The 24,508-nt window shown below is 45.9% G+C and overlaps 1 protein-coding gene across 9 annotated transcripts; it reads right to left on the bottom strand.

Moving 5' to 3' along the window:
• Positions 1-1,391: 1,391 nt before the first annotated feature.
• Positions 1,392-24,283, bottom strand: DNAAF3 (dynein axonemal assembly factor 3). 9 transcript variants are annotated; one of them, XM_053361752.1, is made up of 12 exons: positions 24,181-24,283; positions 16,945-17,028; positions 15,453-15,617; positions 9,563-9,656; positions 9,274-9,431; positions 8,605-8,781; positions 8,347-8,469; positions 7,124-7,246; positions 6,185-6,338; positions 4,730-4,844; positions 3,036-3,110; positions 1,392-2,002 (listed from the first exon to the last, which is right to left on the bottom strand). In XM_053361752.1, exons 2-12 carry the CDS (start codon positions 17,002-17,004, stop codon positions 1,807-1,809), a joined length of 1,440 nt encoding a protein of 479 aa, XP_053217727.1. In that variant the 5' UTR covers positions 17,005-17,028; positions 24,181-24,283; the 3' UTR covers positions 1,392-1,806. The 9 variants fall into 9 exon arrangements, with proteins under 9 accessions (XP_053217727.1, XP_053217724.1, XP_053217726.1 ...); XM_053361749.1 differs by having other exon boundaries at positions 15,453-15,595; positions 24,181-24,277; XM_053361751.1 differs by lacking the exon at positions 24,181-24,283 and adding an exon at positions 23,886-24,163 and having other exon boundaries at positions 16,945-17,027.
• Between the last annotated feature and the right edge of the window lie 225 nt (positions 24,284-24,508).

Here is a 24,508-nt window from a genome sequence, read left to right on the forward strand (position 1 = left end):
ATTTATAAAGGTATGTAACTTAGCTGCTTACACATCACCCTGTCCAGATCTGATGAAACTTCACTGTCACTCCATGGGAAATAAGAATGCACTCTATAGAAAACACACAACACTGCTATGTGGCTGTGCATTGTAGGCGAAGATTGGAAGTGGTGGTGGGCAACTAGTCTTCCTGCAAAGCTCATCCATTATCCACCAGATCAGGTCTTCTCACTGGGTAAAAGGTAAAGGACTCCTGGATGGTTAAGTCCAGTCGAATTAAACTATGGGGTGTGGCACTCATCTCTGCTTCTAGGCTGTGTTTGACCGCAGACTGGTTTTCTGGGTCATGTGGCCAGCAAGACTAAACTGCTTCTGGCGCAATGGGACACCGTGATGGAAGCCAGAGTGCATGGAAACATCTTCTCACTGAGGAACCCTTAAGAAGCTTCCAGCTTCAAAACCCATCCCTATTTACCATACTGGGTGGGGACTGGATGGGGATACAGGTTCCCACCTAGTATGAAGTGTAGGCAGAAAGAGGAACCAGAGGCACAGTGCTGCTCTCTTCTGGGTGCAGATGAAACCGAGATTGAGAGAAGGCTATCTCTCTTTCTTGGTTACAACACTCTCTATGCCTATGCGTATGCCTAAGCTAAAGCGTGCACATATAAATTCTGCCTCCGATGAATAAAAAATAAATCCCCAAAGTACAACTTTGCTGCCCTCCATCCTTCACTGTCTGATTGCCTGGGAAGGGTGGAATTAATTCCACAGCCAAGTCGCAAAGCAAGTTACAATCTACAGCTGCGATCCTGCACAGATTAACATGAGCCGAGGTCATCAGCACTTCCAGATAAGCACGCCTACCTAAGATCTGCCTACAGACCCTGAATGTCAGATTACAAAGCTGTATTTGTTCTTTTTTGCCCTGGCTCCTTTCTTGTTTGCAGAGAAACACCAGCTCTGCCCCCTATGTCCCACCTGCCCACCACCAGCCACTACTTTAAGGATATTTTGCTACCTTGTTTGTGAGTAATTGAATGGGAGAGGACAGAGTTTGCCCCTCCCTCCAGGGGATCTCTGGCACCTTGGACTGGTCCCTATTACAGGATTTTCGGAATCTGGAAGTAGGGTGATCTCTTTAGGACAAATAAAGGTAGCACAAGCAAGCATCTTCAGTTCCCCACTTGAGTCCACAACTAAGCCAGCGACAGTAAAAAAAATAACAAGGTGCCAGCAGAACAAAGAAACAAACAAAAACTGAGGCGCCTGTTCCCCTCAGCCAGGGAGTTTCACAGCCTAGGACTGTTATTTCCTGAAGTTTCATCTTTAAACGCCCCTCCCCAGCCTCACAGACCTCAGCAGCAACAAAATATCAAAATTCTGATAAAGAGGACTTGTGCAAGACAACCCTTTAAAATATATTTTTTATTTTTTATATCAAAAGTCCCACTAAGACACAGCAATGGGCAGAAATGAACTTTTCTGGTACTGGGGAGTCGCTGGAAAGAAAACAGCTCAGCTAAGGAGCAAATGAAAGCAGGGGTCCCCGAGAGCAACCACTGAAATGCCACTACACACATGGCAACTGGCCCACAAAAAAACCCCAAACACTGATGAGATTCTATATCAGCAGTGACTGTGCATGCATAATGCGTCGTTTGTACTTCTCGGATTTTCCACAGCAAGGTTAAATGTAAAAAAGAAAAGAAAAGTTTGTGTGACTGAGCTGTACTGATTCCACAAGAAACTCTCGTCTGAAACTAAATATTTTTCTTTTAAAAATAATGGTTATAAAGGAAACCAGGCTACAGAGGGGGAACCTCAGGGACCAGGCGCTGTCATCTTGAGCGCAGGGAACTCATTACAGATCTCTCCAGCCTCCTGATGCCCAAGCTGGAACAAGGAGAAGGGTTTCTTGTCTGCTGCTTGGACTGGAACAAATCCTGCCTCAGCCACTTGTGTGGCTACTTGAGAGGAGAACACAGAGACCTGCTCCTTGTGGAGGTCAGGCAGGAAGCTGTGAAAAGAAGAAGTGGACAGATGAGTAAGGGGTGTGGGGAACCCAGGAGTCCTGGATCCCATTAAATACCCTGGCTAATGAGCTGCTCTGTTTAATTAGGCCCCACAGCCCTCCCAAGGTGCTTCTGGCCCTTGTCTGTACCCAGCCTGCTCCATTCAGAAGGAACCAATTCACCCCACTGGATCGCTCTTGGTAATTTGTTTTAGTACTCCCAAATCTCCCAATTGGCTATCAGCCCCTATTAATGTGGGAATGTTCTGGGGTGCAGGAGAGGATATATTGTGAGATTATATCCTAATCCAACTTGTGCTAACAAGTTCCCAAAATATCAGCAGAGTTTATAGACATTCCCCTTTAAGTTCGCAATGGTAACATGTGCACAGGTTCGCTAGAACCTCTATAATAATTACTCTGGTAATTTCCCCTTTGTTCCCTCTTAAAATACAAGACACAACACAGTCTTTATAAAAGTATAAAAGAGTTTACTCACGTTCTGTTCACAATATGATCCCAGAAGGCACACAGGCTTAAAAAGGTAAAATACATTTAGAATCTATCTTGTAGCAAGATAGTCCTTATCTCCTCTCTTGGCTGGGAGCCAAGAGAGCATCCTTAGAAGTTTCCTCATGGAAGGAAGATGGCAGAGAGAGAGAGATGGCTGCCTGCCCTGTGCTTTTGTCATTTACCTGCACAGGTGAGGCCACACCCACCTCTGGTCACATGCGGAGGAAGTCCGTCCCCAGGAAGTTTACCTGCTTGCTGGACAGACATCCCTCCCCATGTTCTAACATGTACACTCTAGGAATGTTGTCATTGACTGCTCCTGTGTTTACATCCCACAATTAACACCCCCTGATGTGCACACAAACTGAAATGAATCTGACACTAGTGAAGCTGTGCTGATGTGAACAGCTAGGGGAAGATACAGTACCAGGAAAAACTATGACTTCCAACGTGCTCTAATGAACAAATGTGCACACATCCATAGTGGGCCAGCTTCCCAAGAGAGGATGCAGAAAATAATACTCACTTTGTCAGCTCAACAATAAGAGTGGCTTTCGGGGCTGCAATCAGATTGACATTTGGTTTTAGGACATGCACCATGCTACAAAAGACAAGCAAGGAGGAAGTGGTGACCGTAGAGATAAGAGACTGAGGACCCACCAACTTTGCTCTCCAGTCTAGTGATGGCAAACTGCCCTCTGAACAATTTGGAATTAACTAAGTAATGGTGAGTTTTAACGGCATGTACTTCATTCGACAAAATGTAGGCGATTAGCTTATACCCAGTCTTTTTGCTTAGCCATCATTCTGTTTTATTTGCAGGGTGATCATATTACAATGAGCATTCATCTTCATTTGTTTGTGGGGTGTTTATATGTCTTTGCATGAATCATTTGTCCATCCCACATTTTCCAGTGCATTTCCTTGTCACTTTCCAGACTGCAAGAAGTTCATTTTTAAAAATAAAAAGTGAACTTGTAGTGCTAGGGCAACAGAGCCCTCTGATCCACCTTAAAGGCGCTAACCTCAAGTGCCAATGTGTGCTTGATCCCTTCTGCAAAGCACTGACAGACTGAAGACAGCCCATAGAGACTTCCAGATGGCTGCTATTTTCAGATGGCAAATTCAGGTGGCGCAATTAGAACTGATTGGGAGCTCTTGAGGAATAAGCCCACTTCCCCAAAAGACAAGAATTTTTGTGATAAAGAAAGTGACAGGAAAATGCACTGAAGAGAAGAAGGAGAAGAAGGAGGAGGAGGAGAAGAAGGAGGAGGAGGAGGAGGAGGGGAGGAATTTGGATTTGATATCCTGCTTTATCACTAACCTAAGGCGTCTCAAAGCGGCTAACATTCTCCTTTCCTTTCCTCCCCCACAACAAACACTCTGTGAGGTGAGTGGGGCTGAGAGACTTCAGAGAAGTGTGACTAGCCCAAGGTCACCCAGCAGTTGCATGTGGAGGAGCGGAGCCGCGAACCCGGTTCACCAGATTATGAGCCCAGTGCTCTTAACCACACCACACTGGCTCTCATTGTGGGACAACACTTGCTCTGATGCAACGCCACAAGCCAATCAGCATGAAGGCTCCATAAAGAAGAGGTCAATTGGTAGCGCCCTAAGAGAGTTGGCCTCAATGCAGAAGAAACTCCCCAAACCTGGTTGTGTGGTCTGGTCACTAACTCACAGAAATGAGCGAGTCCCATTAAGGGTAAAGGGCTAATATTAGATACCTTTTGTGTGCGCACCAACAAAGGGTGCGGGCCATAGGTGGCTAGCCTGCTAAATGCTGACCAGGGATGCACAGACCCTCGTAAAAATCTTGTTTTGTGTTCTAAAATGGGAAGTACCTTTGGGGGAAATGGCACTCCATTTGCTCCACAACAGCCAAGCACTGTATTAGATTGCATCCAATGCTAGTTCTGCTCAATGTACCCCAATTGAAATTAATGGCCACGACTAGCTTAGGTCCATTCATTTCAATGTGTTAGCTACAACCCTATGAGCTGGACAGGCTTGTATTCAAAGTGAGGGAATTATAAGCTTTGATGATGTCACCAGTCTAGATAGGCCAACATCCTTGCAACTAGATAAACCATGTCCTGCCTCCCAACCCTATTAGCTGCTTCCTACTTCTTGGCAGGGAACCCAAGAGTCCAGACTTCTGCAATATTCTCTTCCCCATGCCTCCAACCCAGCAGTCCCGTGCCCTCAGCCCATTCCTACCTGCAAGAGACGAATATGAGATTGAAGAGCTGTTGGTATTTGCCTTTGTGGTGGAGCTCAGGGAGGCAGTTGAGAGGCAAGAAGCAGACTCTGGTATCTTCTACGGAAGGAGGGCCTGCGGCATAGGAAACACACCACACAGGGAAGAGAGAAAAAGCCAGGCTGAGAAACAACAAGGCCAACGCAACAGAAGGCAGAGAAAGGAGCAGATATATATTTTGCGGACAGGGAACGTGGCTAGAAACAGAGAATTTTTTTCTGCCACTCAGCAGAGAGTATAAAAATAGAGACAAGCGGTCCAGGAATCTGGAGGGTAATAGTCTCAAAATGCATTTATTATTTTGATCTATCTAGATCACACTCTCGCTCACACACCCCATCTTCCGTTTTAAAAAAATCAGTGATGTAGAGATATGTAGGCACAAGCACATATGAACTTGCTTTATATAGTCAGGCCACTGGTCCATCTAACTCACAAATGCCTATTCTGATGGGCAGTGGCTCTCCAAAGACTCAGATAAGTCTTCTTAGCTCAGCTATCTGATAGCCTTTCCACCGCAGATGAAAGGGACTGAATCTGGGAGTTTCTATATGCAAAACATACATTCGGCTGCCTCCTCAGAAAACAAGAAGGGTTGTGAAACTGCATACTGTATGTCTACGGTTTAAAGTGCTGCATGAGGAATTGGAAGGGGAAAGTTCTAATCCCACTGATGTTGACCCTCTTACTCCCAAGTGGCTGCTCAAACTGCTCTTGCTCCAAAGAACTGGCGTAGATGAGGCCTGCCGCTGGAACATCTGGAAAGGATCTCCCTCAACACTTTATGTTGTATTAATCTGTTTGCTCACCCGCTCTTCTCCCCTGGGCCTATTAATCTGATGCTGCAAGACTGCGAGGCTTTTAAGGGTCAGTGAATCGTATAAACATTTTGTAACTAGCCCTGAACTCTTGGGGCGGAGGGAAGATCAAAATCGAGTCAAGCCAACAAGCCATCACTCACTGGCGTATTGCGGAACCCTCTGGTCCAAGAGAGGAATGGAAAAGACCCTACACAGACCCTTAAACCGAGAGCAATGCCTGAGCCAGTTTGTATGTCAGATGAAACCATGTTTTGGAGAGACATGCACAGGGCAGGAACAAACCACCACAAGCCTCAGGCTCACATGCCCCCTCCCCTCTTTTACTTCAGCAGTTTTTAAAGTTTCACTTTCCCCAGAACTCAGCTGGCCAAGGCATTCAGGCAAGGGGTTGTGATTTATAACTCTGGTTTAATAAGCCAGCTTAAGAAGCCATGATTCTTGCTCCAGACAACATGACAAGCCAGGATTTGGGGTGGGGGCGGGGAGCTTTCTAAATGTCTGCTCCAAACTATCTGTGCAAGTCTGTGGCCCTTTCCTGCTGATGCACGTCCAAGGTTTAGAGCATGATGGGCAATCAACCTGTTGACTACTTACCACTGTTAACACCCAGATTGGAATGGTCACCAGCCCCCTGTAAGTTGCCACTAATTCCCTCCTCATCAGAGGATGCTGATGGGTCATAGCGAGTGTTATAGCTGAGTTCATACAACAGGGCAGTGACATTGTGCAAGGAAATTTCCTGGGCACTCTGTGGAGAGAAAGAAGAAGAATGGAATCTGTTTTTATTTGAGTCCCTCTTTTCCCGTCTTTGAATTCAAGTACCATGAACCACATTTTATTTTTAGCTTCTCTACATCCTCTTTATGCCATACATGCTCTGCATTTTTTTGGATAGACCAGGGGTTGTCAACCTGGTCTCTACCGCCCACTAGTGGGCGTTTCGGGATTCTAGGTGGGTGGTAGGGGGTTCTACGGCATAAGCTGAATCCTCCTTCCATCGAGCACTGGTGGGCGGTAAGGAAATTTTACCATCAAGAAAGATGCATTAGTGGGTGGCAGGTATGACTACCCCTGGGATAGACAAACAACCTCCCCTCCATGAGCAAGTTCCGGAGAAACATGCTTTGAGCAGTTCCAATTGGCCAGCATTTCTGTCAGTCACAAAGCTACTTCCCCCACTTTCTTGGAACAGTTTTCAGAGCTTTTCAACTTGCTGGATTTTCCGCAGAAAGGGAAAATCCAGGTTAAATAGTGCACTAAACAAACATCTAAGAAGATGAACATATACAGTGTTTGTCTATGAAAAAGGGGTGGATGAACCTCTTAAGGCATGAGGAAGAGGCAAAAAGGGCAGTACTCAATCGGAAGGCTGCAAAGGTATCCAACGAGGAGCGAAGGCTGAAGGAGGCAGCAGAGAAATCCATTTTCACTCCAGCTTTCAGAAAGCTATCGTCTTCTTGTTTATCAACCCTCTTCTCCTTGCAAAACCACAGCTGCTTTTCTGACGTCCGGCACAAAGGCAGCCACACTCACCTTACTGGGGATGCCATTGGTCGTTTTCAGCAGGCTGGGATCTTCTGCCTCAATCCCAAAAATGATGTAGGGGCCTGTGGCTACGTCTCCCCAATATCCCCGTGCTGGTATTCGTTCCCCTTTCTGAGAGGCAAGAAGTCTGGATCAGTATATACGTCATTTTTGCCCACAGCTGGTAGCCCACCAGTTTAAGAGTCCTGCTGGGGAAAAGCAATTACAAAGATTTCCGGGGGGTGGGGTGGGATTTAAAGGGAAGAATTGGCAGGCAGAAGGGCTAGCCCCCCTTTCCTATCCACTAATTCTCCCTTGGTTAGCTTTCCCAAACACGGAACTGGTGTTTCTCTCATAAGATGAAGTTCTGTTCTTAGAAGCATGAGAACCGGTAACTGCAGACAAGAAGTGGAAACTGTTATTGGGATCCCAAGAATCAACACTTCATCAGAGGATGGCTGCAGACTGCCAGAATTACGGGTGGATTTTCATCCTGCATGACAGTGCTCACAAACTGGATGGAAGAGGAAAAAGGACACAGAATCCAGGAGGACTAAAAACATGTATTTTGTGGTAGTCCTAGAAGGAAAGAGCAGTCTAAAAACTGACTTACTCCCTTAGTAGGACTGCACTTGCTGCAACTAGAACCTGCATCCCAAGACCTACCAGCAACAGCAGATTAAAATAACCAAATCATTTCAAGAAATCCTGAATGGGTAGTTGCAGATTAGACACACATCTATCTGCTTCTCATGCTATCGCAAAAAGATGACAGAAGCTACAGTGTGGCTCTCCCATGCTGCTGAGGTAATAGGAGGCAGTGCAGTGCAGTGGTTAGCGTGTTGGACGGGGTGTACTTGGGTTCAAATCACTGCCTAGCCATCAAACTTGCTTTGCGATTCTGAGACAGTCATTCTCTCTCAGTCTAATCTATCTCACAGGGTTGATGTAACTAAAGGGGAAAGGGGAATCATCCTGTACCGACTTGAGCTCCTTAAAGGAAGAGGGGAATTATTAAAAATGATAATAAAAGTGGGGCACAGAAGGGGTGGTAACCCTGTCTAAGAATAGACTTATATTCTCCCGCCACCCCACAAAAATAGGCCCAAGTGTAGCCAGTGTGCTGGACTCTTAACTCGCATAAGCTTCAGCTAATTTAGTCAGGGATGACAGTATGGTCCTCCAAGTTCCTGGCCTAGTACAACCAGTCTCAAGAAAGTGAGGTGGCTCACATGTCTGAGGAGGCGGCCAGATGCCAAGGTCTTGTTGGGGATGTCGTAGGGGGCTTCCCGCATTTCAAAGGCCATGCCTGTGTCCCGCCACCGGTAAAACTCACGGAAGTTGATCACATTGGCCTAGGAGGGGAAAGAAATGCCACAACTGTAGAAAGGCGGTAACTCCCCAGAGCCCGTCTCTGTAGCCCAACAGCCCCAAGCTGAGCCAGAGGGGTTTGCATGCCCAACACAACCGCCTTGGTTTCAGTTACGCACCCCATGTTCATGCAGCTTCATATTGAGGTCCCAGTCGCACACCCCGCGGCGAGAGTCATAGCGGGCCCCCAGGTACTGCCGGAGTCGCAGATCCCAGAGCTGCTTGATCTGGAAAGTCTGCGGGTCAGGATTCCGCCAGAACTTGAAGATGGCCTCCAACTGGTCCCTCTCCTTGAACTGTCATGCAAAGAGGAAAAGCGAGTGAATAACTGGAGCCGTAATTCCAGGATCCTCTGGAATAAAGGTAAAGGTAAAGGGACCCCTGACCATTAGGTCCAGTCGTGACAGACTCCGGGGTTGTGGCGCTCATCTCGCCTTATTGGCTGAGGAAGCCAGTGTACAGCTTCCGGGTCATGTGGCCAGCATGACTAAGCCGCTTCTGGCGAACCAGAGCAGAACACGGAAACGCAGTTTACCTTCCCACTGGAGCGGTACCTATTTATCTACTTGCACTTGACGTGCTTTCAAACTGCTAGGTTGGCAGGAGATAGACCGATTCGAACCGCCGACCTTCTGATCGGCAAGTCCTAGGCTCTGTGGTTTAACCCACAGCGCCACCCGCATCCCAATGGCAGCTAACAATAACTGGAGTCCTGCCGAGCCCATCATGGCAATGACAGCACATCAATCATGCCTCCATCACTCCTGCTGAATTAACTTGCATTTTACCTTGAGGGCAGACAAGTCAAGGAGGGGCAGATGAGCTTGCTGGAAATCAGGGTCTGTGACATAGCGGATGAAGAGGTTTGCCTTCTCCTGCAGATAAGCAGCTGTCTGGCCTCGGAGCAGTGTGTTCCCCATCAGCTCCAAGAATGTCTCACTTTTCTCTTGGTTGGTGGGAGGGAAAAAGAGACAGGGCTTGTTACCATTCAGAAGACCCCAGTAAACAAGGGGCCAGAAGCCCTGGGAACCCAGGGAAGAAATGGAGATGGCGAGGGAGTATTTCATCTGCCTTCACCTTGCAGCCCCATCTTCTCTAGAGGCTCCACAGCAAGACTCAGAAACAGCAGCTGCCGACCCAGGGCTTCCAGATTGTTCTCCAGCACGTAGAACTGAGCAAAGGAGACAAACAATTAGGAAGGCAGGCTTTAGTTTAAACAGCTCTCCTCAAGATCACAGCCATACTAGACATCTAAAACACATAACGTCCCCCCTCCCAAAGAATCCTGGGAACTGTAGCTGGCCCCTCATGGAGCTACAATTCCCAGCACCCTTAACAATCTGAAGTTCCATAGGTGTCCTGTGAAAATGAATCTTAAGATGCTGTCAAAAATTTTGAGTCGGACTATTGGACCATCTAGCCTAGTATTCTCTGACTAGCAGCCAATCTTCAGAGTCTCAAGTCAACCTCCATCTTTTCTGTCCTTGCCACCTGAGATGTCAGAGATGGAACCTGGGACCTTCTGCCTGCAATGCATGTGCCCTGCTACCTGATTTTGGCAGGGGTGGGACAGGCTAGGACACTTCCTGCAAGAAATCCTAACTATCAGAGCTGCACAGAAGACAAGGAGGTGCCCAGCCTTGAATATGCTTTTCATCATTCAAGTTCTACCGTTTCCTCCATTTTCTTTCAACCCTTAAGGCTTTGTCTAATATTCCAAATGTGAGTGAAACCCTCCTGAGTCAGGAAAGCCTATCCACATCAAATCCAAGAGTAACAGCAGGGCAATTTATTGGAGCCAACTAGAGCCGCCCAAAATGTCACAATGAAAATGAAGGCGCTTTCAAGTTCAAAATAACTCTCTGTCTGGCTAGCTAACCAAAACACCCTCAAGAAACAAGAAGTTTATTGTCCTGTCCTTCCTAGGCATTAGTGTATATACAGTAGACATGTAATGTTACGCCTGCCAGTCCTCCAGTCTTCTGTTTGGCAGACTGATGATTAGTCCAGAATGGCTGGTTAAGATTTAAATCAATGGGGCCAATGACCAGAAGGTGGTCCCTTGATAGGTGGGGAATCTCTCTGTGGTTTGTCATGAGATACCTATCAGGGTTGGAGGGTAAGGGCAGGTATGTGTGAGAAATAGCAAATGTCAGCAAACAGAACAGCAAGAGATAGCTGGGAGCTGACTGAAGAAACTTTGGAGTGCAACTTCATTCTTAGGGGACGTGAAGCAGGGAAGCAGATCTGCTCCTCTGCGGGTCACTGATCATTCTGCCCGCATGTGTGTAAATAAAGGAAATTACACAAACGTATTACAGATCTCCAGCATGCTCTCATCTCAAGAAAACAGCAGCACTGTCCCTGGAAGCATACTGGAATCGTCTAACACAGATAAATAGTAAGGTGTCCTGGTTCCAACTCTCCAGCTCTAACTTAATACAGTGGTACCTCGGGTTAAGTACTTAATTTGTTCTGGAGGTCCGTTCTTAACCTGAAACTGTTCTTAACCTGAAGCATCACTTTAGCTAATGGGGCCTCCTGCTGCCGCTGCGCCGCCGGAGCACGATTTCTGTTCTCCTCCTGAAGCAAAGTTCTTAACCCGAGGTAGTATTTCTGGGTTAGCGGAGTCTGTAACCTGAAGCGTATGTAACCTGAGGTACCACTATATAGTACGTTATTCTGTCAGTAGATCTTCTCTATCCCAGGAGGCCCAACTTCCTGAATTTCCCACATCCTAGCTTGAAATGAATTGGCTCACCTTGCAAAGATTCTAGGAGTTCTTCCATCTCCCTAGCCTGCACCTCCTGGCTACCCCAAGGAACCCAAGAGTGCCAGAAAAGCTCCTAGAAACTCTGAGCTCCAAACTGAAAATTTGATTCCCCCCTCCACTTTCTTTCCCGGCCCTACTCCCATTCCTTCCTCTCTCCTTGATGACAAAAAAGTCCTCTTGTTATGAAGTGACACTCCAAAATGCTGGCTGTGAGACACATTGCCGCTGATTCATCTCCTCGTGATGAAGGAAGGTCGCAAGGGGAACGTGCTGGTGAATGTTGTCTGGTAGGAGTTGCTACAGGGGAAGGGGCTGAATTGATGCTGCTTCTATGAATTGTCATCTCCCCCCCACCTCCACGCTCTTCCTGAACTTCACACCTCCCTCACACGTGTCAGTCCATGGCCTTCATGGGACATCTGAGCTGACCATGCTGAGCTGAGGGGCTCTCGTTGATGGGCAGCTGCCAACGCGTCCCTGCCAGGCTCCTCACATTGACAGGAATGAATTAATGTCGCCACACGTTTCTGGGAAAGGGGGCAGAGCGCCAGCATCACTTCATCACATGGGCAGCCTGAGTCACCGTTGGAAAGGGAACCCAAGAGTGCCAGCTCCTCCGACCCTGCTCAACAGAGAAACCTCTCCTTCCGCAAAGCGAAGAAAGCAAAAAGGATGGGAACTTCTTCCCAGGCCCTTTGTTTTGTTGCAGTGTCTGAGATTGGGCTCTTTAGGGAGGCAGTTGCTGAAAGAGAGACAAGGTCCTTCCCAACAGAGATGAATCTGCCCTTCCAGGGTCAACATCAAGCATGTAACAACAACAACAACAACAACAACAACAACAAATAGCCCAGCCACTCTGGGCGGCTCCCAACAGAATATTAAAAGCACAATAAAACATCAAACATGAAAAACCTCCTTAAACAGGGCTGCCTTCAGATGTCTTCTAAAAGTCAGATAGTTGTTAGGCCAGGGCTTTGAGAATGGTATAGGTGCAATTTATTCTGAACAAAAAGCAAAACTAATTGTGAATAATGTGGTCACTGAGGAAATTGCTATTGAAAAAGGGACACGACAGGGGTGCCCAATATCCCCATTACTTTTCATAACTGTTCTGGAGGTGTTATTAAATATGATTAGAGGGGACCAGCTGGTAAAAGGGATTCAGGTCGGAGCTAAACAATATAAGTTGAGAGCATTTGCAGATGATTTAGTTTTAACTTTGCAAGAGCCAGACACTAGTACTAAAAGAGTTTTGGAGATAATACAAATTTTTGGTCGAGTAGCAGGTTTTAAGTTAAATAAACAAAAAACAAAGGTACTGGGAAAAAATTTAACAGTGGAGGAAAGAGAGAAGTTTCAGAGTGAAACTGGATTAATGGTAGCAAATAAAGTGAAATATCTAGGGGCTAATTTAACAACTAAGAATGTGAACTTATTTAAAGACAACTATGAGAAATGTTGGACAGAAATTAAGAAAGATTTGGAAATATGGTCGAATTTGAGACTTTCCTTGTTAGGCCGAATTGCTGTTATTAAGATGAATGTTTTGCCAAGAATGCTGTTTTTGTTTCAAACATTGCAGATTGTGGACAGAATGGACTGTTTCAAGAAGTGGCAGAAAGACATATCGAGATTTGTCTGGCAAGGCAAAAAGCCCAGAATAAAATTTAAGATATTAACTGATGCAAAAGAAAGAGGGGGGTTTGCCCTGCCGGACTTAAAACTGTATTATGAAGCAGCAGCTTTTTGCTGGCTGAAAGACTGGCTACTTCTTGAGAACACAGACATTTTGGACTTAGAAGGGTTCAATAATAGGTTCGGTTGGCATGCATATATATGGTATGACAAGGTAAAAACTCATAAAAGTTTCAAAAACCATATTGTTAGGAAAGCATTATACAATGTTTGGATTCGTTATAAAGATCTGTTGGAAAATAAAACCCCTAGGTGGTTGTCACCAATGGAGGCTAAGGAAGTGAAAAAACTTAATATGGAATCTAAATGGCCAAAATATTGGGAAATTATAGAACAAGAAGGTGGAAATGTGAAATTACAGAGCTATGAGAAACTGAAGTCTAAAGTAAGAGATTGGCTTCATTATTATCAGATAAATGAAGTTTTTAAACAGGACAGGAAAATCGGATTCCAGGTGGAGAAGTCAAAGCTAGAAACAGAATTGTTAGAACCCAATACTAAGAATTTGTCTAGAATGTACAATTTGCTGCTGAAATGGAATACACAGGATGAAATGGTTAAATCAGCTATGATTAAATGGGCACAGGACATTGGTCATGACATTATGTTTGCTGACTGGGAACAGTTATGGACCACCGGTATAAAATTTACGGCATGTAATGCCTTAAGAGAGAATATTATGAAAATGATTTATAGGTGGTACATGACCCCAGTCAAGCTTGCAAAAATCTATCATTTGCCCAATAATAAATGCTGGAAATGTAATGAAACTGAAGGTACTTTCTACCACCTTTGGTGGACGTGCCCAAGGATTAAGGTCTTCTGGGAAACGATATATAATGAAATTAAGAAGGTGCTTAAGTGTACCTTTCATAAAAAACCAGAGGCTTTTCTCCTGGGCATAGTAGGCCAATTGGTGTCAAAGAAAGACAGGACGTTCTTTATGTATGCTACAACAGCAGCAAGAGTTCTACTGGCAAAGTATTGGAAGATACAAGAACTACCCACGCTGGAAGAGTGGCAGACGAAGGTGATTGAATATATGGGACTAGCAGAGATGACGAGCAGAATCCGTGACCAAGGGAAAGAGACAGTGGAGGAAGACTGGAAGAAATTTAAACTTTATCTTAAAAATTCTTGTAAAATTACTGAGTGTTAAAATGTCATGGGTAAAGTATAGCAGATTTGCAGAGATATGACTGGATAAGAGGAAAGAAAAGGGTTATAGAAAGGAATTTATAAGTAATTCGGACCAGGGGTTGCTGAAAAAAGTTTAAAACAGGGATGCAGAAAAGGGAGGCATGGGGAAGTCGTTGAAATTGGGTATATGAATTTTTTTTTTTTTTTGAAATTATACATGTTTATATGTTTGTTTGTCAGTGTTTGTTGTTTGTATTGTCTTATATTATATGTTGAAAAACTAATAAAAATTTTATAAAAAAAAATAAAAAATAAAAGTCAGATAGTTGTTTATTTCCTTGACATCTGATGGGAAGGTCCTCTGCCTGGTTCCCTGTAACCTCACTTCTCACAGGGAGGGAAGAGCCAGAAGGCCCTTGGAGCTGGACCTCAGTGTCTCGGCACTCAGTCCTAGAAGCACTCTGTTTGGCAGTGTAGTATTCTGTGGGCGGAGCCAGCAGCAATGGATGAGAGGTGCCCCCTCCCCCAAGCTGAATTCAACCCTGGTGGTCCTGCCACCATTTACCCCCCCCCAAAAAAGGTACATTTATTTATTACCCTTGATAAGTTGCCTTTCCTCCATCACAGAAACCAAGGCACAATACGCACAGGCTTCCCTGTTAGTCTCCCTGCACAGACACTAACCAGAACATAGGCCTGCATAGCTTCAGCATGGTTGCTGCTGTATCCTTTTGTATTGCATCTCTTAGTTTGGAAGTTCTATTATTATAAAAATCTAAATCACCTTGAGAAATTTGGCAGATAGGTGGTACAGTGGTACCTTGGTTTACGAACTTAATCCATTCCGGAAGTCCGTTCTTAAACCGAAGCATTCTTAAACCAAGGCGTGCTTTCCCATAGCAGCGGGGGACTCAGTTTACAAATGGAACACGCTCAACAGGAAGCAAAACATGTTCTGCTTCCAAGGCAAAGTTCACAAACCAAAACACCTACTTCCGGGTTTGCAGCGTTCTTAATCCAAGTTGTTCATAAACTAAGCTGTTCTTAAACCAAGGTACCACTGTATATAAATGTAGCAAATAGATACAGACATCGGATTCTGCATTTATAGTGATGCTGCTCAAGCAGGAAATGCAGACAAGCCTGTTTTCCCACCCGACTCACAGCCTTTGGAATCTGCCCCATTCTGCTGTCCTGTTATTAAACAAGCATAGATAATGAGAATATAATTTTAAGGTTTTAAGTAAGATCTATCTAGGCAAGAGACACACAAAGCTTGGCTAAGAGCAGGGAAGGGCTGTCCAGTTAACAGCAGCTCAAGACAACATGGAAATCTGTGGCAGGAGGCAAGTTACACACATTGATTTTCCGCCGTGGCCACCGGTGCGCCTGACTCATTGTCTTGAGGATATGACGGCCGTCTACTGATCCCACTAGCAGGATGTTCAGTTCGGGAATACCATCCTGGGACAGCTGCAGATGTTCCACAGAGGCCTCCAGACCTGTTGGGAAAGTGAAATGGCTCTACATGTTGCACAGCCATGGTAAATCCTATTTTCCTACTAGAAATATTTTGTTAAAAAGTGCAAAATAAACGTGCAGAATTTATGAGTGTTCCCCAGAACCCGGCACTGAAGTCTTGTTTTTACAAACTTTGGAATTTGCCGCAAGGAACATAGAGATGGCTGATGGGAAGGAAAACAGCTAGAAAGCTCTGCAGTTCAATAGGAGAGCTATTTCTGTGGGTTGACATCTTTACAATCAGCCAATGCAGAGTCCTTTTATATATACGTTTATTTCTACCCAATTCTATGAAGGGCTTTCAGACGTTGGACCATATCCTAGTATATTGTTGATATGCCCAAAGTTTAATTGAAAGGGACCGTGGGAACCAATCCTGTTGGGAAATCAGGATATGATGGGCTTTTTGGCTGTTAGGCAAGCTCTGCTCTCCCCCCTCCAGCCTTCATTGCCCCTTTGATAAGTGACATGGTTCTGAATGCTTCAGGGACGCTGTTTGTTTTTCCATTTTTAAAGGACTTCCTACACTAAACCTCTGCTGATAAGAAACAAAGCTCTGTGGGTTCATGACGGATGCAAGGGCCAACCAACCAGAGCTGCGCAAATTCAGCTTCAGCTGCAAAAAAGAAAAATGGCTTTTTCCTGAACTTGATCCAGTGAACAAGATGTGTGTCTGAAATGTGGCAATTGCACTTCTCAGAGCAGGCTCATCACTAGAATTATGCATGTCTGAAGGCACCCGAAGCAGAAGAACAAAGCTGCAAGCTATGAGGAGAGACCCTAGAAAAGCACAGAATGTCCAGCTAGAGTATTTTTGTCTGCCTGAACGTTTTCAAATGTAGCTTTACATCCAGAAATCGAGAAACTCAGCTTTTTAAAAAGTTCAGATAGAAGCTGCCATTCTCAGGAGCTCAGATTCTGCACCAAATTACAACAGAATCACAGAAGGAACACTGTGGATATATTTCAGCACTGGCTGAAAGTTTTCTGTTTAAACCAAATCTCCCCAGCAGGGAAATAATATGCCTTTTGGGTAGCTGCACAGAAGTGCTGTTGAAAGCCCCCAAGCAGCCGGGAAGGTGTCACTGGACTGAGAGATGCTTCTACTCTCAGAAGGCACCTGTGTGTCAATATTGAGCCTACAACAAAACAGGGTGCATTTGATCAGCTGAAGCAGTTTCAAACTCCTCACGCAACCTGTGAAACGAGAAGATCCCATTTCACAATAAAGCAGGCAAAATAAAAATAAAAATAACGATGTTGCTTAAAAAGCAAAAAAGCAGGCAAGCAAAGTTGCAGGGGTTATATTTGTGGAAGAAGTGGTACCTACATGTGGCCTGTAGGTCAAGTGCTGGAGAAAAGCCCCACCAAGCTGTGGTGCCAAAACCATTGCCGCTTCCTGCTGCTGTCATGGCTGCATAGAAAGCACAAGGAAGACATAGTAAGACACACATACACACACTATTTAAGACCATCAGGATTCAGGGGGATCCCACCAGGCCTCGCTTACTCTCTCTGCTGCTATCTCACTTTCTTTCTCAAATCCTCATACTTTGGCCTCCACACCCCTTCTCTTCACATATCACTGCTGCAGTTTAATTTGGAGTGATAAAGATGCTAAAGTGTGGCAGGCTAAGAGGCTAACGGACCAGGAAGTCCCTTGGATCAAATCTTGCCTTTGCCACGGCATCAACAAAATGGCATTAGGCCAGCCCCAACGCCTCCATTAATAATACTGGCCTACCTTAAGATTACGTTATGGATTACAAGAAGTATGTGCAGCACTTTGAACAATCAAAGCACTATATTGTTACCTATGCTGCCTTACAGGACAAAATGCTAATGTCATCAAACATTAAAACAGATCTCATACATTCTTCTGCCCCTGCAAAATAGCCTGACCTGATCAAGGGATGACCTTTGGAATTTTATTTCTGTCTCTTAACACCTTGGGGCCATGAAAAATGTTCCAAAACGAGCGCTAAGCCTACTTTTCAAAAGGCTCCCCTCTATTCCTCACCTGCTTGCCCCCCTACATTTCACAGGATTGAGCCATGTGCTCCCAAATCTAAGCAATTCACTCCAGATGATGCATTCCATACAAGAGCAGGGGGTACAGACCCGTCCCTTAAGGCTACTTGGTGAGGAGGGAGCAGGGAAAAGGAAGGAAGGAATCTGCATCAAATGGAGAAGGAACTGCACTAGGAAGCATCAAGATTAGCAGGAGGGACCGGCCTGTGGTGCTGTGGAGCATTATGCCACTCAAGGAGGGCTCAGGATACTCCATGATCTGGAAGAAGGTATCAAACTCGATATGCCAGGTCCAATCCCCATCATGACTTCTGGTAAAGAAGGGATTATCCTTTCACTTTCTAATAAACTCTTTATTTGGTTCATTCCAGCAAATAAGGAGGCGGCTTAGCTAACTGAATAGGCACAATCATGGTCCAAACTGAACTCTGGCTTCCAGCATGGCATCTGGTACGTTTTATGTCCTTCTGATCTCTACCTTTTTGTGTTTTAACCTTTGATTTTATGTACAAGAAGTTGAGAAGATTTTTCTTGATTTAGTATTTCAGAAATTTATGTATAAATAAAAGTTAAACAAAAAACACATTGATTCCCACACTCTCAGCTTTTGTGTTTCATTTTTTAAAAAAAAGATATTTATTGGAATTTTCAAAAAATAAAGAAAAAACATTTTTAAAAATTACAATTAAAAACACATAAAATTTACATTTCTTACTGTCAATAACCAATTTCCTTGAATTCCCCACACCTCCCCTTCTTGTATTCCAGTTCCAACTTTTAGCTCAGCAAGTTCTGATCCCAAACTTTACCTTATTTTCTCTAATTCATTTTAGTTAACCAGTTTTAACTTATAATCTCAATCTTTATACATCAATACTTATTCTTAAAAATCTTTTTCTAAGATCAACCCCATCATTTTAGTTAACCAATTTTAACTTATAAACCTCAATCTTTATACGTCAATACTTATTCTTAAAGGTCTTTTTCTAAGGTCGGCCCCAATTCCCTTCCCCAAAATCCCCATTTTTATGTTAGTGGCAAAACCAAATTAAATGAAACAGAATATATACACCCTTTGGATTCCCAAAGCCCCACCACCCCCTTTCCCGGTTTCGAACCCCAACAAAAGTCCATCAGTCCATCTGTAGTCAGCCAGGCGACCTCACGTCCGAGGCTCTCAATTCTCTCTCAATTCCTCTTTGCCGGTTTTTTTGATAGTCCTTTATATTAAACTCCAAATCTCGAAGGAGCTCTGTCCCAGTAAGGTCCATATTTCTTCCAGCCAGGCCTCCATATTTAAAAATGGAGCCAAAATCTTGTTTCTTACTTCTCTTAAGTCCAAATGTCCCAAAAGCTCCAGTTTCCACTTTAGCCAGGTTTGTATTCCATAGATCTTCAGATCTCCACATAGAGAGATCTCTCCATTCTCCCTTCTTCAATTCAAACCAAATTTTCGTCATCCTGATCTTATTTTCCTTTATATCCATCTTAACCGGCCTCTGGCTCTCCTCAATCATCTGTGGCATTATAGCTCCTCCTTCTTTTTCCTTCAAGTCATCATGTTCCTCTTTCATCACATTCTCAGATTTCTCAAATTTCTTTTCTTGTTCGGCTGCAAAAATTTTTAAGTCAACTGCAAAACTTTCCTGTTCAACTGCAAAAACTTGAGTCAAGTCCCTCCCAGGCTCAGCAACTTTGTTTACTGCTCCATTCAGTATTGTAACATTTGTAGCCAAAACATCACTCTGTTCCTGCAACTTTCCCAAGAGAAAAAAAGTCCTCTCCAGTTCAGCCAGTGTTTTTCCACTTACAGCCATTGTAATGTCCTAAACCCCCTCTAGAGGGATTCTAGTTTCTTAGTATCTTCCAGTTCCGACCCAAAAGTCAAGTTAACCTTTTCTTCTTTATTTTTAACAATTTGTTACCAAATTGTAACGAATGTAACCAGCAAAGACAGCAGTAACAAAGTTCTCCTTTTTTCCCAACTTTGACAGCTAGTTTGACAGCTGTCAAAGTCTTTATATCTCTTCCACAGGCTCGCTCACCGATCGCTCCCGGGTCTGGGGGAGGGGTGAATTCCGTTCTCAATGTTAGCTCTTATCCTCCAGCACAATCACTTAAATTGCCAAAACGTGGTGTTAATTGCTTTTATCCACAAAGAAGAAAGGTATTCTCACAACCTTAGTTGTAAAATCCTTGCTTTACGATGTTTACAAGGCGGGTAGGCGGACTTCCTCTTTACACCTTACCCGGTCGTGCCTAATTCCAAAGAAAATTTTCCTTTTAAGTCCAATTTCCATAATTACTCACGGGTTGTTGCTTTTAGTCCAAATGTTCAGAGAAAGAAGTCAGCGCTCTCCGTCCATGGCATGCGGCTTCACTCAGTAGGGGAAGCAGTCGACTCACAGCACCGCACCGCTCTCCGTCCCCCGTTCCGGAGCCTTTAAAAAGGCTCCTTCGCGGGTCGGGGGGGCGCAAATGGTGCCCGCCGAGTCACCAGGTCCACAGGCTTCAGCGCCTGTGGTTTCTGAGGGTCCCCGCGTTGCCGCCGCGGCAGGACCCGACCCCTGCTGAGCCGATTCCCTCCGGAGCTCGGAGGGAATCCGCCATTAGGCGATGGCGCTAACCCGGAAGTCTAGCTTTTGTGTTTCAAATAATGCAAGCTTCAAGGGCTAAGCTAAGGCAAGGATGGATTACAATCGCCAAGGATCACAGGCTTCACACATGTCTGGTAAGGCTCTTAATTTTTATTTAAACACCACAACTTTCTGTTCTGCATCATAAACTGTTCTTTAAACGAAGAAGCAGGTACTATTGCAGTGAGGCCATAACTGTTCAAAGATGGATGTGGAGAAGAAGCCCACGGGGCACACATGATTGTGCTGTAACTGCCTTTAAAAAGTCCTGAAAGGCCCCAAATGGCCAATGAAGGGGCATATTCATAGGTCAACCCTCATTTGCAAAGCTCCTACTGAGTGATCATGCATATATTCCACAAGCCCCATTCCTGCTCCCACTGTATGACTGCACTAATTTGGACTTGAAGCAAGTTCACTTAACTCAGCATGAATGTCAACAGCTCAAATAAGCCAGCCTGCTGTTGGCTTTATTAGGTACAAACAAGGTTTGCCTATAACAACCTAATAAACACAACTAAATTATTTATTCAGCTGAATAACTGAATAACTTTTGCATGGTTTAACCTGTTCAAGATGATCTTACAGAATTCAGCTCTCTCTTGGAAGCATCTTTATTTGGGATATGTATTATTTTTTAAAAAAAAAACAACCCACAGGGAATGAGCTATTGCAATTAAAAAACCACACATAAATTGATTGATAGATATTTCTCCAGAGCATAAGAAAAAGAGATGAATCCCTGCCTACATTCCTCTCTCCTCTACTGCTGTTACTAAATAGGTATTCAGTACCCATGTGAGACTAGGTGGGGACCCATAGCTCAGTGGTAGGGTTCTGAGCTTTGAAAGCAAAAGGTCCCAGGTTCAATCCCCAGCAATTCTAGGTAGAGCTGGGGGAAACTTCTGCCTAAAACCCTGGAGATCCAGTTGCAAATCACTGCAGACTAGATGGACCAATGGTCTCACTTTGCATTCCTAGATGACCAATGCCTCTCTTCCAGTCTTTCCCAACCTGGTGCACTTCAGATGTTTTGGACTACAATTCCACACCTGAAAGGTGTTGGGTTGGGGAAGGCAGCTCCATCCATTCTCCAGCAAATCTCCTTTGTAGGTGTGGGAGGACAGAACAGATATGAGATCTGTAACTGGATCCCTCAAATTTTATTTTAACAGGAAGAAAAGTTGCTGGGAGTGGTGTGACTCTAATTTTGTTGTTGCACTGGCCTTGTGCAATTTCCCCAGGATAAATAAATCTATGCCTGCTCCCACACTGCTCAGTGGTAGGAGCACACAGAAGACCCCGTGTTCAAACTTTAGCCTCTTCAGTTAAAATCCAGAGTCTGGCAGCAGGGGGACTCGCATATTTCTGCCTTAAACCTTTGGTGGCCTGCTGCCCACCTAGGATTAACCATACTGGGCTAGCTGGGCACCTTTGGCTGTCTTCAATCCTATAACCACCTCCCTGGGAGCAAGCCCCCTTGCATTAAACAGGGCATACTCCTTAGTAGACATGTATAGGGATTGTGATGCGAGTAGAATACAGTCTCCTCCGTCCCTATAAGCCACACCAGAGTTGGGGGGGGGGGAATTACAGGAACAATAAAGGAGTCTGGAGTGTGCAGGATGCCATCCCAATGTTTACAGCTGTGGGGGGGGGGACACCTGCAGCTCTCCTGCTGTTTTGTTGGGCCCCCGACTCCCATCAGCCTTGGCCAGCGAGACCAAAGGTTAGAGACGATGGGAGTCCAACAACATTTCAATTTTGGGGCGCACAGGTTTCCCCTTATCCTTTTCCATATAGGGATGCATCCATTAACTCTTTGGCAGCAATAAACATCGCGAGCTTAATCTCCAACTTACTTCACACGCATCTTAAAAGCAGAGACATTACCTTGCCAAGAAAGGTCCATATAGTTAAAACTATGGTTTTCCCAGTAGTGATGTATGGAAGTGAGAGCTGGACCATAAAGGCGGCTGATTGCTGAAGAACTGATGCTTCTGAATTACAGTGGTACCTCCGGTTAAGTAATTAATTCGTTCCGGAGGTCTGTTCTTAACCTGAAACTGTTCTTAACCTGCAGCACCACTTTAGCTGATGGGGCCTCCGGCTGCCGCCGCGCTGCCGGAGCCCGATTTCTTTCTTATTCTGAAGCAAAGTTCTTAACCTGAAGCACTATTTCTGGGTTAGCGGAGTGTGTAACCTGAACCGTATGTAACCTGAGGTACCACTGTATGGTGCTGGAGGAGACTCTTGAGAGTCCCATGGACTGCAAGAAGATCAAATGCATCCATTCTTAAGGAAATCAGCCCTGAGTGATCACTGGAAAGGCAGATCCTGAAGCTGAGGGTCCAATACTTTGGCCACCTCATGAGAAGAGAAGACTCCCTGGAAAAAACCCTGATGTTGGGACAGTGGCGTAGCGTGGGGGGTGCCAGGGGTGCCGGCCGCACCGGGCGCAACATCTGGGGGGGCGCGAGTCCAGAGGGCCCAGCCGCGTTGTGCCCTCGGCCCGCCCCTATTGTCAGAGCGGCCGGCCAGCCTCCGCCTGCTCCTACCTTGCCCACCCGAGGACTGCGGCAGCGCCCGCCCCCGTGGCCACCTACCCTCGCCTCGCCCATTGGCTTGCCTCCCTCGGCCCCGCCTCTCTCCGATGGCCGCGGGGGTGTCCTGCTCGGCGCCGGCGCCTTTTTTCAGGAGGTAGGGAGGCTGGACGGGGAGGTGGGGTCGGAAGCGGGCAGAGAAGGAGGGGAGCTCGTAGCCAAAAGGGCTGCGCCAGCCGGCAAAGGGCCGGGGAAAGTTTGGAGAGGAGAAACGCACCGTCATGATTTCCCGGTGGAAGCGTCAGGATTAGGGATGGCGAAGCGTAATTACGCACGAATTTCGCTGGGTGAGAGCTTCGGGGATCGATCGGCGGAAATGGGAATCAATTGGAATATGAGAGAGAGAGAGGGACCATCATTCATAGGCATAGATTTGTAGGGTTAGGGGGCGCAAATCCACGGGTTAGGGGGCGCAAATTACTTGCCTTGCCCCGGGTGCTGACAACCCACGCTACGCCACTGTGTTGGGAAAGATGGAGGGCACAAGGAGAAGGGGACGACAGAGGACGAGATGGTTGGATAGTGTTCTTGAAGCTACCAGCGTGAGTTTGACCAAACTGCAGGAAGCAGTGGAAGACAGGAGTGCCTGGCGTGCTCTGGTCCATGGGGTCACTAAGAGTCAGACACAACTAAATGACTATACAACAACTCCTTAGTAGACATGTATAGGGATTGTGATGTGAGCAGAACACAGTCTCCTCCATCCCTATAAGCCACACCAGAGTTGGGGGGGGGGGGAATTACAGGAACAATAAAGGAGTCTGGAGTGTGCAGGAGGATGCCATCGCAATGTTCACAGCTGGGGGGGACGGGACACCTGCAGCTCTCCTGCTGTTTTGTTGGACCCCCAACTCCCATCAGCCTCGGCCAGCGAGACCAAAGGTTAGAGACAATGGGAGTCCAACAACATTTCTATTTTGGGGTTTCTCCATATCCTTTTCTGTAATGCACCCATTAACTCTTTGGCAGCAAGAGTCATGGCGAGCTTAATCTCCAACTTAGTTCACACGCAAATCCTCCTCCGCTACCGCTGGGCTTGTAGCTAAACCTCGCTCGGCCCTCGCAACCTCACTTCCCGCAAACGCAACACAAACACACCCCGCGTAGCCCGATTCCCTTCGGTTCCATAAGGATGAATTCAACCCTCTTCCCGCACATTTTTAAACTTCCCTTCCCAAAAACGGAGCCGCCGCCGCCGCCGCCGCCCCGCTTGGTCTCAGCCTTCCTCCCAGCCACCCCGCTCTAGAAATGCCTCCCTCTTCCCTTCGCAGCCCCGGGGAAACTACCCCGCTTTACCTGCCCTCGAGAGGTCCCGCCCCCACTCCTCGCGTTGCCGTGACGGACAAGGCCTCCGTTCAATCGGTCGTGCTGCGGCCAGGCTGGCAGCCAATGAGTGCGCGAGGGAGGGGAGGTGGCGGAGGAGACCCCGGGGCGGCCGGAGACGCTGTCTCCGTGGCAACGGGGCCTGCAGCGACGCGGGCAAAAAGCCAGGGCTGCGTTTTCCTGGGTTTGAGTGGAAAATCCTGCCCTGGCCTGCCTCTGTGCCTTTAACGTTATTACCCACTTGAAGTTCCTGAGTCATTATGGTTCCTGGCTTAAGTCTTAAGTACAGTATAAAACTCCC

Source organism: Podarcis raffonei, chromosome 13 (assembly GCF_027172205.1).
Source record: "Podarcis raffonei isolate rPodRaf1 chromosome 13, rPodRaf1.pri, whole genome shotgun sequence".
NCBI classification, from domain to species: domain Eukaryota; kingdom Metazoa; phylum Chordata; class Lepidosauria; order Squamata; family Lacertidae; genus Podarcis; species Podarcis raffonei.

Coding starts and splice junctions, on each gene's coding strand:
- DNAAF3 (XM_053361752.1), bottom strand. CDS start 17,004: ATGGTTTTGGCACCACAGCTTGGTGGGGCTTTTCTCCAGCACTTGACC. Junction 9,432..9,562: donor AGAGAAGATGGGGCTGCAAG/GTGAAGGCAGAT, acceptor CCACCAACCAAG/AGAAAAGTGAGACATTCTTG. Junction 8,782..9,273: donor TTGACTTGTCTGCCCTCAAG/GTAAAATGCAAG, acceptor TTTGCATGACAG/TTCAAGGAGAGGGACCAGTT.